The sequence below is a fragment of the Nicotiana tabacum genome, chromosome 24 (genome assembly GCF_000715075.1).
Source record: "Nicotiana tabacum cultivar K326 chromosome 24, ASM71507v2, whole genome shotgun sequence".
NCBI lineage: Eukaryota > Viridiplantae > Streptophyta > Magnoliopsida > Solanales > Solanaceae > Nicotiana > Nicotiana tabacum.
In genome coordinates, this window is record NC_134103.1 from 33,474,488 (window position 1) to 33,489,389 (window position 14,902).

Consider the following 14,902-nt stretch of genomic DNA (forward strand, 5'->3'; position numbering starts at 1 on the left):
CTCGCGCGTTCCGACCTCCGAATGGCTCGAAACTGACCAACAACAACTCAAATACATCAAACAATGCTAAAGGAACCAATCCCGATCGAAAAGATTAAATATTGAATCAAAATCCCAAAATCGGCCAAAAGCCCAACCCGTACTTGCACCTCGAAACCCGACAAAAAATTATAAAATCCGACAACCCATTCAATTACGAGTCCAACCACACTAGTTTCACTCAATTCCGATTCCAATTCAATGTTCAAAACTCAAAAATTCATATTATGAAACTTTAGGCCAAAACCCCCAATTTCCTCTTTGAAAATCATCAACCAAAAGCTAGAATCGAAGATAGATTCATGAAATGTAATCAAAACTGAGTAGAGAACACCTACCCCAATCCTTGTGATGAAATTTGCTTCAGAAATCGCCTCAAGAGTCCCACAACTCAAAATATGAAGAAAGAACCAAAACCTCGATTTTTATAACTCTGCCTAGCTATTCCGTATTTGCAGTTAAAATATCGCATCTGCGACCTCCGCTTCTGCGGATGAAGCCTCGCATCTGCGAAGCCCATGGAGACTGGCCCCTCCGCACCTACGGATAACCCTCGCTTCTGCGCACGCGCAGGTGCGCCAACAACCTTAGCTTCTACACCACTCGCCGCTTCTGCGGCTCCACTGTCGCTTCTGCGACCATCACACCTGCGCAAACCAGCCGCAGGTGCGGTCACACAAGAACGAGCAGCAATGAACCTTACCAAAATGCTCCGAAATCGATCTGAAACACGCCCGAGCTGCTCGGGACCACGTTCAAACATACCAACAAGTCCCATAACATAGTACAGACCTACTAGAGGCCTCAAAGCACACATAACAACATCGAAATGACGATTCATGCCTCAATTCAGAAATTAATGAACTTGAAACTTGAAACTTCCACAACCGATGCTGAAACCTATCAAATCACGTCCGGTTGACCTCAAATTTTGCACACAAGTCACATTTGATATTCTAGACCTGCTCCAACTTCCCGAATCGAAATCCAACCCCGATATCAAAAAGTCCACTTCCGGTCAAACTTTTCAAAATTCCAACTTTCGCCATTTCAAGCCAAATTCTACTACGGCCTCCAAATCACGATCCGGACACGCTCCTAAGTCCAAAATCACCCAACGGAACTAATGGAACCATCAAAGATCCAATCCAAAGTCAAATACCGAAAAGACAAAGTTGGTCAAACCTTTCAAATTTAAAGCTTCTAGCTGAGAATCATTCTTCCAAATCAATTCCGAATAACTTGAAAACCAAAACCGACGATTCACACAAGTCATAATACATCATACGGAGCTACTCATGCCCTCAAACAACCGAGCGAAGTGCAAATGCTCAAAATGACCGGTCGGGTCGTTACATCCTCCCCCACTTAAACATATGTTCGTCCTTGAATATGCCCAGTGTTATTTTCAAAGCCATCAACTGCAGTGTAACCTTACCATGCATATACCCGGGGCTGATCCCACGTCACCCTATCTCATATAGGTTTGATAACACAATTTAACTAAAATTTCTTAAATCCAACCTATCCCATAAGCCTTAGAATCCAATTCCCACATTCGAACACTTGTAGCGATAATTTCTAAATCACAACAGCTGCTCAAAATAACCCAATGTTTGTAATAAACATCTTATCAAATAAAGCCTCGTTCTGACACCTTCATATACTACCAACGATGAAAGAAACACGTAAAAACTCATAACCATTCGCCAAATCAACAAGTCATAGAGCTCCATCTCCTTCAACAAGAACTATAGTAGATTTCTAAGTCGACTTTCGATATTACCCTTCCAACATGCTGAAATCAAATTCGATAGTATCCATTCCAGGTCCAACGACCTCATCTCATCCAACACGACCACTCTAGTGACATGGCACCTCAATACAATCTAAAATCACAACCCGTGCAATCCATGCACCAATAAGCAACATTCCAAATGTATCCAAACATGGAGAATGACTCAAATAAGAGAATCGTTCCAAAAACTCAATGGGTGCCACCCCAACGAAATGCTAAGAACCCGTCACACACCGCAGAACCAAAACACACGAATCTCACACAAAGGATCATACCTCAATACAACTCCGCTACAACGCGTGACCCCTCCAAACGCTAGTCCATATTATATACCCCGAGCCACCATGCTCAAAATCAATAACCATGCAAAATTCGATATCAAGTACTCAAAGTGCATTACCATGACCACAGAGAGAAAATAACAAAATACCACGATCCGGAAAGAACATAGCCAACTCGCAATTAATCATGCAATACCCAGATACTCATCCCGCTCAAACCCCGATATAAAGCTCAAATAGAACCGTACAATATATGCATATAACCAACGAATTACGACTCCTCATAGCATAGAAGAGTAACTCACAGACCATTTTAGAACATGAATAGGCTCAACAACAATCGAATGGAATATCCTTCAACAATAGCAGTATAGAGCCAACCAATCCGGTTCGGTGTGGCACACACATCCATATTGGGCCTACCAATGAACCCCAAATCAACTCTCGTCACCCACAATAGATAAATAACCCTTCGAAAGTCCACAATGACTGAATCACAAAACATAATATCCTCTGACCAACCTTGGGTACATTTTCACAGTCCACAACCACGAAACAATCTACTCATGAGAACTCCCAGTCTCCTACTCCGCCCAAATATTTGACACATCTCTCATACACGATCATCCCACGAGGAATACTCCTAAAATTCTTTTGTGCCACAAAGAAAAATTGAATATCAGTCGTCGACCAACTAGGAGAGTGCCACAATGCCAATAAAGTATTCATAAATCAAAACACAATTCCCCTTCTAAAATGTACACCCTCATCAAGAAATACCAAATAGTAATATCATTTACATAGTCTTCTGAAACCGTCTGTGCTACCTAAGGATCCATGACCTCCCCTTCAAAACTGAACCGTAACCTTACACATGCAAATCTCAATCCTACCCAACACACTGCATATACCATGCCATCATACGAAAAAACAATATGAGAACTTCGTAATCCGCTCTAATTCACAAGCAATTGCATACTTAATTAGCCAAGAACTTTTCATTTGATCCCATCCAGGAGAAAATCACTATACATCACATGCTTCTCACGCCAGTAGGAAATATACATCTCTAACCATGGTAGAAACCATCAAGAACTTTCTGAATCCCATTTGCACAAAACCAGCACATCAGGACTGAATCCCTTTAACTCAACCAAGCTACGCAGGTAGCCAAAAACCCAAGAGCATTGCCACGAAACACATGCAGAAACTCACTACATCATAAGAACCAAAAGAGCCAATCACATCCGTTACCATGCTGATCCAACCCGTTACCAAGTTGTCCTCATTCTCTGAGTTCTTTTCGAATTGCCTTCGAATTGATACCTTTCCTTGCTAGAACACTACTAACCTTGACCAAACCTTGCCCCACAAACTTTAGCATAAGATCACACCACCCTAAGGCTTATAAGCCGCTGAATTCCCTTTTTATGTATCCCAAAAGTACCATAACCAAAATACTTACTCTGAAGATACTTCCTGCGAATCTAAGGCCATTACCTTCACCTTCCTGATACTGATATGTAGAATCCATAATGATATAGAAATACCACAAGTTTTGATATCTTCCTGTATAAATCTCAGTTTCTAGCCAATTACACATCCTGAAGATTCCCAATTGTTACATATAAATCTTGAATCCATTAGAACCATTTTTGAGAGTCATCCACTATGCTCAAATCTAAATTGCACCGCCCCAAATGGGCCAAACGACTGGTTCCCCATTGGCACGATGACACCCAAAGGAGTAACCCACACTCCTAAGCAACCGAGAAAATTCCTACTCCATGTACACTACATCTTTCGCGAATAACTACTCAATTATTTTATGATTCCCATATACCCATAGAGTGTAATACAACATGTATCCAGAAATTCCTTTACCTGAGTCATCCTCGATATCGACCCCTGCAAATCAAAACTGATTCACCATTATACCCCGAACCAAAACAAATACAACACATAACCGTGCAATCAACTCGTCGATAACAGACTCCCCCACTAGGCTCAAAGACACAGAACAAACCACTCGATAACATCACGATACCCATACTCTATTACTGCCAGAATCCCGTACTAAAATTCAACTAAATCCTTTGCAAGACCATGTAACACAAACCATATAATACCTCAAATCGTCTGCAAATCTTGCATTTACCCTTGTAATAGTCAAGCCATCTTCCACAAACAATCCAAACTCAAATTGCAACATATTTCATTCACTGGTAAAAGAGAACTCTCTACAAAACATCATAAGGACCACACAATCTCAGTACACCTCGCAGGAGATAACCCGTCTGCTCTGCCTCAAACCGACATCTCTCTATACCCTTCTACAGTTATAACTATTATGCAACCCCTTAATCCTCCTGAGTCTGAACTCATAACACGACATGAAAATCTACTTCATTCCCCAACTAAACAACATGAAAAGATCCTTCAACCCATAACTCGAGTCTATACGTCAAATCAAGACGAAAATCAAGCATCAAATTTACATCTCAATCAAACTTTTTTCGTCACATTCAAACAATCTGAACACTTTCCGCAGTCATATCATACTCGTTATATAGCCATCCAACCGCCCATCGACCCACAAATTCCACTCATAGGGACGTTACCGAACATATAAGTCCAAAAGCACGTGCTCACACAATCAACATCTCTGTGCTCAAGCTACAGTCAAAACCCGTCCTCAAGTCCTTCAGACTAGCCCATCATCAGCATACCGAAATCATATCTCGCACCACTTTCATGGAATCACAAGCCGTCGATGCACAACTGATACCGAGCGCTCATGTACGCATACGAATGCGTGGAAGGAATTCAAAGAGTTACGCTTCAAGCTGAATCAATGCCGCACGATAAGGAAAGAAAGATGGAAAGTATATCCTAAATGTCTTGTAGCCTCTCGAAGATAGGTATGGACGACATCATACCGATCCGCAAGACTCTACTAGACACTTGCTCATGACTTCTAGAACCTATGAACCTAGAGCTCTAATACCAATCTGTCACGACCCCAAATCCACTAGTCGTGATGGCACCTAACCCAACCCACTAGGTAAGCAAATTCATATCTAACCAATTCCAATAACAATTAATAAAGTGATTAAGTAATGAAATATCCATTTCTTATACATTTCCCAAGAACTAGTAGTACAAATCATGAGCTTCTAAGAATATAATTTTCAAAGCGAAAATGAAATAAATACATAGTCTGTTTGAAAAGTACATAAACAGAGTTTTACAGATCTAAAGCTACCATGAACAAGAGGCAGCTGCAACCGGGATGCAGGTACATCTTCACTCCAGCTCCCATCGAACACAGTAACATCAGCAACCAACATCTGCACGCAAGCTGCAGAAGTGTAGTATGAGTACAACCGAGCCCATGTACTCAATAAGTAACAAATCTAACCTTCGGTTGAAAGTAGTGACGAGTTTGTACTAAGGTCGGGTCCCAACTTCAATAACCAACAATAGTTCAAAACAACATAAAACAAGTAATACCACAAGTAACTGAACAATCAAATACCCAACAAAAACATAATTTCTGAAATTAGTTCTGCCTTTCAAGTACTTCAACGAAACCCAAATCGTTTACCAGAGTTACCAAAAATATGAATAAGTTTGAAAACAATAATTTTCTCAAAATCCTTTCCATAATAAATAAGATGCTTCATTTTCTTTCCAGATAACTAGTGTAGAATAAATGCATCACTATGCCCATCTATCAACATGTGTGAGAAATCATGAATGATATGATACCATATAACATAAGGAAAACTACATCTCAATGTTTGTATGTCATGTGTGCATGTCAATGCAATGTATCTCGGAGATAAACTCATGTACTCACACTCTCAGTGTACTCAATCTCACTGTCTCTCATTCTCTCTCACTATGCTCAAGGCTCAGCATACTCAATCACTCAGCGTTGTACAATACCTGCTGCGGCATGCAGCCCGATCCATATATGACCACAAGGCCTGTTGCGGCGTGCAACCCTATCCACATATATATATAATCAACTGCGCTCACTGGAGGTGTACAGACTTCGGAGGGGCTCCTTCAGCCCAAGCACTATATTGCTGCGGCGTGCAACCCGATCCAAAATTGTTACGGCATGCAACCCGATCCAATATTGTTGCGGCGTGAAACCCGATCCAATATTGTATATATATATATATATATATATATATATATATATATATATATATATATATATATATATATATATATATATATATATATATATATATATATATATATATATATATATATATATATATATATATATATATATATATATATATATATATATCCATAAAAAATATAATCAATATTATATGTTGCGGCGTGCAGCCCGATCCCAAAATGTCACTTTCACTCAGGCCCTCGGCCTCACTCAGTCATCAATCTCTCCAGTCTTACTCACGGGCTCACAATGCCATGAAACTAGCCAGACAACAATGATATGATGTATCAATGAAAAACAACTGAGAATGAGACATGATATGAATGCATAAATATGAATGAGTACAATATATCAATGAAATTAGTGAGGTGACAGCAAGAAACGACCATTATGGGTCCTAGCAATATCAGCATAAATCCTAAACATGATATTTAGCATGACTGGCAGCTTAACTACTTTATCACATGGTGAAAACACAGATATCAACAAGTAGGACCACTATACAGTGCCATGGGAACAACAAAGACTCAATTCACATGGTGTACGCCCACACGCCCGTCACCTAGTATATGCGTCACCTCCATACAAATCACATAACACGTATTTCGGGGTTTCATACCCTCAACACTAAGATTAGAAGAGTTACTTATCTCGAACAAGCCAATATCAATGATGAGTTATGTGCCACCCCGCGTGTTCCGACCTCCGAATGGTTCGAAACTGACCAGCAATAACTCAAATACATCAAACAATGCTAAAGGAACCAATCTCGATCAAAAATATCAAATCTTGAATCAAAAGTCTAAAATCAGCCAAAAGACCAACTTGGGCCCACACCTCGAAACCCGATAAAAATTACAAAATCTGACAACCCATTCAATTACGAGTCCAACCACACTAGTTTCACTCAAATCCGACTCGAATTCGATGTTCAAAACTCAAAAATTCATATTATGAAACTTTAGGCTAAAACCTCGCGCGTTCCGACCTCTAAATGGCTCGAAACTGACCAACAACAACTCAAATACATCAAACAATTCTAAAGGAACCAATCCCGATCAAAAAGATCAAATCTTGAATCAAAATCCCAAAATCAGCCAAAAGCCCAACCCGGGCCCATACCTCGGAACCCGACAAAAATTACAAAATCTGACAACCCATTCAATTACGAGTCCAACCACACTAGTTTAACTCAAATCCGACTCCAATTCGATGTTCAAAATGCAAAAATTCATATTATGAAACTCTAGGCCAAAACCTCCATATTCCTCGTTGAAAATCATCAACCAAATGCTAGAATCGAAGATAGATTCATGAAATGTAATCAAAACTGAGTAGAGAACACTTACCCAATCCTTGTGATGAAATTTGCTTCAACAATAGCCTCAATCCGAGTCCCACATCTCAAAATATGAAGAAAGAACCAAAACCTCAATTTTTATGACTCTGCCCAGCTATTCCGCATTTGCGGTTAAAATGTCGCATCTGTGACCTCCGCTTTTGTGGATGATGCCTCGCATCTGCGAAGCCCAGGGAGACTGCCCCCTCCACACCTGCGGATAACCCTCATTTCTGCGAACGCGCAGGTGCACCAACATCCTTCGCTTCTGCACCACTCACTGCTTTTGAGGCTCCATCGTCACTTCTGAGACCATCGCACCTGTGCAAACTAGCCGCAGGTGCGGTCACACCAGAACCAGCAGCAATGAACCTTAGCCAAAATTTCCAAAATGCTCCGAATCAATTCGAAACACGCCCGAGCCCCTCGGGACCATGTCCAAACATACCAACAAGTCCCATAACATAGCACAGACCTACTCGAGGCCTCAAAGCATGCATAACAATATCAAAACGATGAATCACGCCTCAATTCAGAAATTGATGAACTTAAAACTTCAAACTTCCACAACCGATGCCGAAACCTATCAAATCACGTCCGATTGACCTCAAATTTTGTACACAAGTCACATTTGACATTACAGACCTGCTCCAACTTCCAAAATAGAAATCCGACCCCGATATCAAAAAGTTCACTCCCGATCAAACTATCTAAAATTCCAACTTTTACCATTTCAAGCCAAATTATACTACAGACCTCCAAATAATGATCCGGATGTGCTACTAAGTCCAAAATTACCCAACGGAGCTAACAGAACCATCAAAAATCTAATCCAAAGTAAAATACTGAAAAGTCAAACTTGGTCAAACCTTTCAAACTTAAAACTTCTAGCTGAGAATCATTCTTCCAAATCAATTCCGAATAACCTAAAAACTGAAACCAAGGATTCACACAAGTTATAATACGTCATACAGAGCTAATCATGCTCTCAAACAACCGAGCAAAGTGCAAATTCTCAAAACGACCGGTCGGGTCATTACAATTATGTTTATGTGTTTGCCCTTTTTGGGAGATTCTATGAGTGATAACCGTGTCTATTGTTGTTTTAATTCATTATTGAAAGTTACGAGGCTAGAGGTGAATTAATGTTGTCCATTACGGTAGGTTTTGATGTGATTCCTGAATATTCTGGTTACAATTTGTGATTTAGATGCGCTTCCGGGGTGAGAATTCAGTAAGTGTTGTGATTCTATTGGCAGAGTTAAGTTAGTGGAAGGTTTCGATTTTTATGATGTCTATTCGACCTGCGATGCAGAGTTGAGGGTGAGACCCTCGCGATTTCATGTGATGTGATATGTTTGAGCTCGGTTGCGTGCCGCGGTGGAGAGTTATACCAGGAGGAGATCCTTATGATTTGTTCATGTACTTTGATTTTTTTCCATTTCTAAATTGGATTATAGCATAGTACTGATAGAGAGTTTTGCCTGTCGGGCTTGTTTGATATTTCTCTTATGTGTTTCTCTTTACATATTCAGTCATTTTTATATTGTGCTTATTTGAGTTTTAGTTTACGGGGTGTGTGCCCGGTGGCGTTAGATGTGACTTGTTGATTCGGGTTTATAGTTATGAGGTCTTCATGTTTCTTTCATCATTGTCAGTGTTGTTGAGGTTTGCAATGGATCTCTAACGGATATGAGGCTAATTGACAGTGTTGATTTTGATTACGGGCAGCTATTGTGATCAGAAATGTTGTTTTGGGCCTATATATGGTGTGTCATGTTGGGTGTTCATACCTTTTGGGTGTAGGCATAAGTTGTTGCAGTTGGTTGAGACTGATACCAGATATGAATTTAGAATCGGGTGTTTTGGAGATAAATAGATGGTGAAAATTTTGACTCTAAGGCTTATCGGTGTTGGTAGTAAGGATAAATTACAGTTGATATGGTGTCTTCAGGCTTATGTTGATTGGGGTCACGTTGGTTCACCCGCGGGTGTATGTTGGATATGTGCATTCATTGATTTGAAGACTTCGAGGCGATTCTTGGCACGTTCGAGGACGAACGTTTGTTTAAGAGGAGAAAGATGTAACGACCCGGCCGATCATTTTGAGAATTTAAGTCCCATTCGGTAGCATAAGGTCCTGATTAGATTCGTATTATGTGTATTAAATTGCGTTCGTGGTTGAATTCAATTACCGGATGATTCGGAGTCAAATCGGAAAAAGGATGCAAGTTTTGGAAGCTTAAGCGGTAAGAGTTGACCGGAATTTGACTTTTGTGTAAACAGCTCCGAAATGAGTTTTGGATGATTGCAATAACTTTGTATGGTGATATTGGACTTAGGCGTGCATCCAGATTTGGATTTGGAGCTCCGTAGGGTAATTTGGAGCATTTCGGCGTAAGTTGAAAAAGTTAAAGTTTGAAGGTTGAGAGGTTTGACCAAGAGTTGACTTTAGCGATATCGGGGTCAGAATGCGATTCCGAAAGTTGAAACAACTCCATTATGTTATTTGGGACTTGCCTGCAAAAATTGACGTCATTCTGGGTTGGTTTGTTAGGTTTCAGCGTGAATTTTAGAAGTTGGAAGATTTGAAAGTTCATAAGTTCGATTCATGGTGCGATTCATAGTTTCGACATTGTTTGATATGATCTGAGACCTCGAGCGGGTCCGTGTTAGGGTATGGAAATTGTTGGTATGCTTGGACGGGGTCCCGGGGGCCCGGGTGTGTTTCGGACGTGTTTGGGCTGGTTTGCATAGTTTTGGACAGGTCTGTTTCTGGTGTCTCACACCTGCGACATCTTGGATCGCAGGTGCGGCTCCGCTTCTGCGTGAGCCTAATCGCTTCTGCGATCGTTGAGGCCTGGGAGCTCGCTCGCTTCTACGGAAGCTGGCACGCAGGTGCGAAGGCTGCTTCTGCTGATCCTCGATCGCTTCTGCGAAGGAGCTCGCTTCTGCGCTCCTGGCATCGCTTCTGCGGTGCCGCTGGTGTGGCTATATTATCCACAGATGCGGACCTGGGCCTGGTAAGTTAAGTTTGAAGATGCGAAAATCTGCCCGCAAATACGGTTGCGCAAATGCGCTTAATTGTCTGCAGATGCGGAAGTCCGAGGCAGAGAGTTTATATTCGAGGGTTTTGCCATTTTTTCCATATTTTGAGTTTTAGACCTCGGTTTTGGGAGCTTCTTTGTGGGCATTTTCAAGAAAATCGATTGGGTAAGTGTTCTTCACCTAGAATTTATTATATTCCATGATTTTATCTTTATTTTTATCATTTAATTTGTATTTTGAGTTGAGGAAAATGAAGATTTTTGATGAAATATTTCAAAACGAAAAATGATGATTTGAGGGGCGAATTGGTATCGGAATTTGATAATTCTAGTATGGTTGAACTTGTATCGGAATGGGTATTCGGATTTATGTAAAATTTGTCGGGTTCCAAGGTGCGGGCCCAAGGGTCGACCTTTGGGTCAATTTTTAGGTTTTTGATAAAGATTGAGGCTTTATGATCCGGAATATATTTCTTATGAGTTTTAATTGTGGTTTGAAGTTATTTTGGTTAGATTTGAGCCGTCCAGATGCTATTTTACTAGAGAAGCTCATTTTAGAGTATCGGTCTGTCTTCTTCGAGGTAAGTATCTTGCCTAACTTCGTGTGGGGAAATGACCCCTTAGGATTTGAGTCTTCTATGCTAATTGTAGTCCGTATACGGGAGGTGACGAGTACGTGCTCGAACTAATTTGTGAAAAATTATTCTTTTAGGGTTCTTAGGTCCTTGTATTCACTGAATATGCAGTTGTTCTCGTTATGATTACGTTTCTTAATTACTAGTTTCACCTCTACCTGCTTTAATTAGAATTAATTACTTTATGATCCACTCTTGTTGCTTATTTGATTCATCAATTCCTTAACTGAAATTATTATCTCTTCTATTGCCATGTTATCTTTTCCTAACTGCTTATCTTTATTCGAGGTTATAATTATCTCTTATGTAATTATTCACCCTTAATTGAGGCTATGATTATCTTTCTGTTGCTTACCCTTATTGAATTTGTTGTATCTCTTTCCTAATTTCCCAACCTTAACAGAAGTTAGATATCATGTAATTTAGTTGACTGTCCTTATTTGGAATTATTCGAGTTGTGTTACCTCCCTTGTTGTTGAATTGTACATTGTGGGACCGTTGTTACATATTATTTCCTTCCCTGTTGAGTTGTTCTTATTATGACTAGCATTCTCTATTGTGGCTACTCCTTGTGACATAGTTCCTCCGTTTCTTTGAGTTCTGGAATCTTCGAGTTGACTTATTTGTCGTACCCAGGTGTTATTGTCATTTTTGTTGTTGTACTTATTTTTGTGATGCACGAGGTTTCTGCCGTTCGCTTGTTGTTATTGTGATGCACGAGGTTTCTACCGTACGAGTGTTATTAGGTTGCACGAGGTTTCTGCCGTGCTATTGTTAATATTGATGTTTGCACATGCGGCGTGACAAGGCGGGATATATATATATATATATATATATATGGGTTGCGCATGTGGAGAGACAAGGTGGGAACACTATTATGCACGTGTGACGAGACAAGGCGGACATTTACTTTACTATTGCATACGTGGCGAGACAATGTGTGCTATGTTAGGGATTGATTTGTGATGATTTGTGATGGCCTGGGGGTATTCTTGTTGTTGATGTTTGTGTAGTGGTACACTTACCTATGTGAGCTTTATCTTGTGGAAAGTTATAAAAAAATATTCTGCATGCTGTCCATTTCTTTTTCTATACTTTCTAGCTGGCATGAACCATGTTACGACACTTGCACAAACATACACGTAGTTGAGCACTCTTATCGGTTAAGAGTTTTTCTTGATATTGCTGAGTATAGATGCACACCCTGGTTTACTTGACTACTATGTGAGAATGGATCTATTTGGCACGTGAGTCGTCTGTGCGGTTATGAAGTGTAATGAGGGAACAAGATGCCAAGTGTTAGGGTTCAGGTATTGGGACCCGTGAGTTGTGAATAGTATGAGGTTCGGTACCTCGTGGAGTTTATTGACTAAAACCTGGTGTGAAAGTGGTTGTTTTTATCTAGTTGCTACCTGCCCTTCTTTTAATTGTGTTCATCGGATATAGGTTATATTTCCATTCGTTCTTCTATGTCATTTTTACGGTGTTCCGCTAATAGTTGTTGTAACCCTTTCTTACTAAAATTTACCGTATTAATTGCCACTTCGCGTAGTCTTTATGTAGATATCATACTCTGTTGTTTTTATACTTATACTTGTTCAGGTTATTTAGTCCAGTAGGTGTCTTGACTGTTTTTTGTCACTACTCCACTGAGGTTAGTCTTGATACTTGCTGGGTATCGCCGTGGTGTACTCATACTACACTTTTGCAAATTTTTATGCAGATCCAGGTATTTCGAAGTAAGTTGATCATTAGCTAGTTGTGCGGATTGTTGCTATGGAAACTCAAGGTAAACCTGATGCTGTCTTCGCAGGCTTCGGAGTCATCTTTCTATTTTGTATTCACACTGTTTTACCTATTTCCAACCAGTTGTATTTAAAAATTTGTAGCAAAATCTGTAAAGCTTATGACTTGTACTACTAGTTTTTGGAATTGTAAATCTTATAGAGATTTTCATTTCAAAAATTGTTAGATGTTATCTATTTATTGTTGTTATTCAGTAAATATTAGGCTTACCCAATCCCTAAAACTAGGTGCCATCACGATATCCAACGGAGAAAAAATTGGGTCGTGACAATTACCACTTTGTATGTCTTTGACGGTGGCTGTGTCTTTCTCCTTTTAGTATATGAGCCGTCTCCACGGCCTCTTTCCCTAAAATAATGAAACAATATTTTAGAAGTAGTTGATATACGTATATAAAAATGAAAGTTTTTACTTTAAACGTAAGTACCATACCTAGACGCAAGGGCATACTCCAAGTCAACCGGAAACTCAACTTTTTCATCAGCTAGTACAACTGTGGTAAACATAGCACTCCTCTCACTATCATAGGCAAAATGTTTGCCACCTAGACGGAAAGCATTTTGTTGCACTTTGTTTATGATTTTTCGTTTTATGACTATTGACTCTACGGGACTTCCATCTTCAGAATTCATAGCAACCTAATGCAATAAGATCATTATTTTTCAGTTTATCTTTTATATTTATGCATTTCAAACACAATTAACATCGCATATTATAATGGAAGAAATTAAATGTACTATCAAAGATGAAAGCTTACATTATAATGGAAGAAGTACCCATCAGAGTTGGTGGTTACTACTTTAAAATGGTTTGTACGTAGGCAAATCTCTGTGCCTGGTCTCATAAGAGCTGATGGAGATGCCATTTTATCTGACGAAGGAAGGAGTTCTTACACTTTCAAAATAATATTTTAGAAAATCTTTCAAACAGCAATGTGACAAACAAATTGTTACTAAAGGAGCAATTTACTTGTGCATCTCTCTCTAAAAACAATGATGAACTAGACTTTTCAAGAACGCGTGCAGAAATTAAAGAAATGGCATCATTTCATTTGAAAAACTCTCAAGAACAACATGATGTACATTTTATGTAGAAAATACCTATCAACTCACAGATTTTGTTTCTATTTCGTCGTCCAAGATCATACTATTGTGTTATGAGAACGGTATTTTAAAAATAAATAAAAAAAGAAAAATTTGTTTCGGTTTTGTTAAACTATCTAATTGCAAAATTCATGACTGACCAGTAAGTGTCTTTTTTTCTTTCTTCGGATAGTTACATATTTGTCCGTTGATAAAAAATATTTACATCTCCTAGCCAATATATATTTATTGTACACTAATTATATATATATATTTGAGCTATTATTTTGAGTGAACGGGTATACAGATAGTTCCCAAACATTCTGAATATTCTCAATCGAATATATAGAAAGTGGTAAGTTTGTATATGGCGGGAATGCCTTGCCGCCTCTTCCTAATATTATTTTATTTTCTTCAGAAGCGAAGGGATGCAGGGAGTAAAAGAATAAAAATAAAAGCAACTTCGGACAGAAAGAGAGAGTGCATGGATATACCTTCAAGAAATGCTAGAACCTGTAGACCTTAGTCCTTTGCAGAACAGGCAAGAAATAGTAATTACTCAAAACAGAAAATCCTTTTTACACAAATTCAAAAAAACTTTTATACCCCAAAAACAGAAAATTTTAAAGGTGAAAGAAAAACCAAAGACAAGCAAAAAACCATCCACGAACATA

The 14,902-nt window shown here is 39.3% G+C and overlaps 1 protein-coding gene across 1 annotated transcript in view; it reads right to left on the minus strand.

The window, feature by feature from the left end:
* Positions 1 to 14,011, minus strand: part of LOC107771273 (protein argonaute 9-like) — a 33,749-nt gene extending 19,738 nt beyond the window's left edge. Inside the window, exons 1-3 of the mRNA XM_075247423.1 lie at positions 13,904 to 14,011; positions 13,579 to 13,784; positions 13,422 to 13,494 (exon numbers count right to left, since the gene is read on the minus strand). Of these exons, the coding sequence (XP_075103524.1) occupies positions 13,422 to 13,494; positions 13,579 to 13,784; positions 13,904 to 14,011 (387 nt within the window). The remainder of the gene's footprint in view (positions 1 to 13,421; positions 13,495 to 13,578; positions 13,785 to 13,903) is intronic.
* Positions 14,012 to 14,902: the final 891 nt, after the last annotated feature.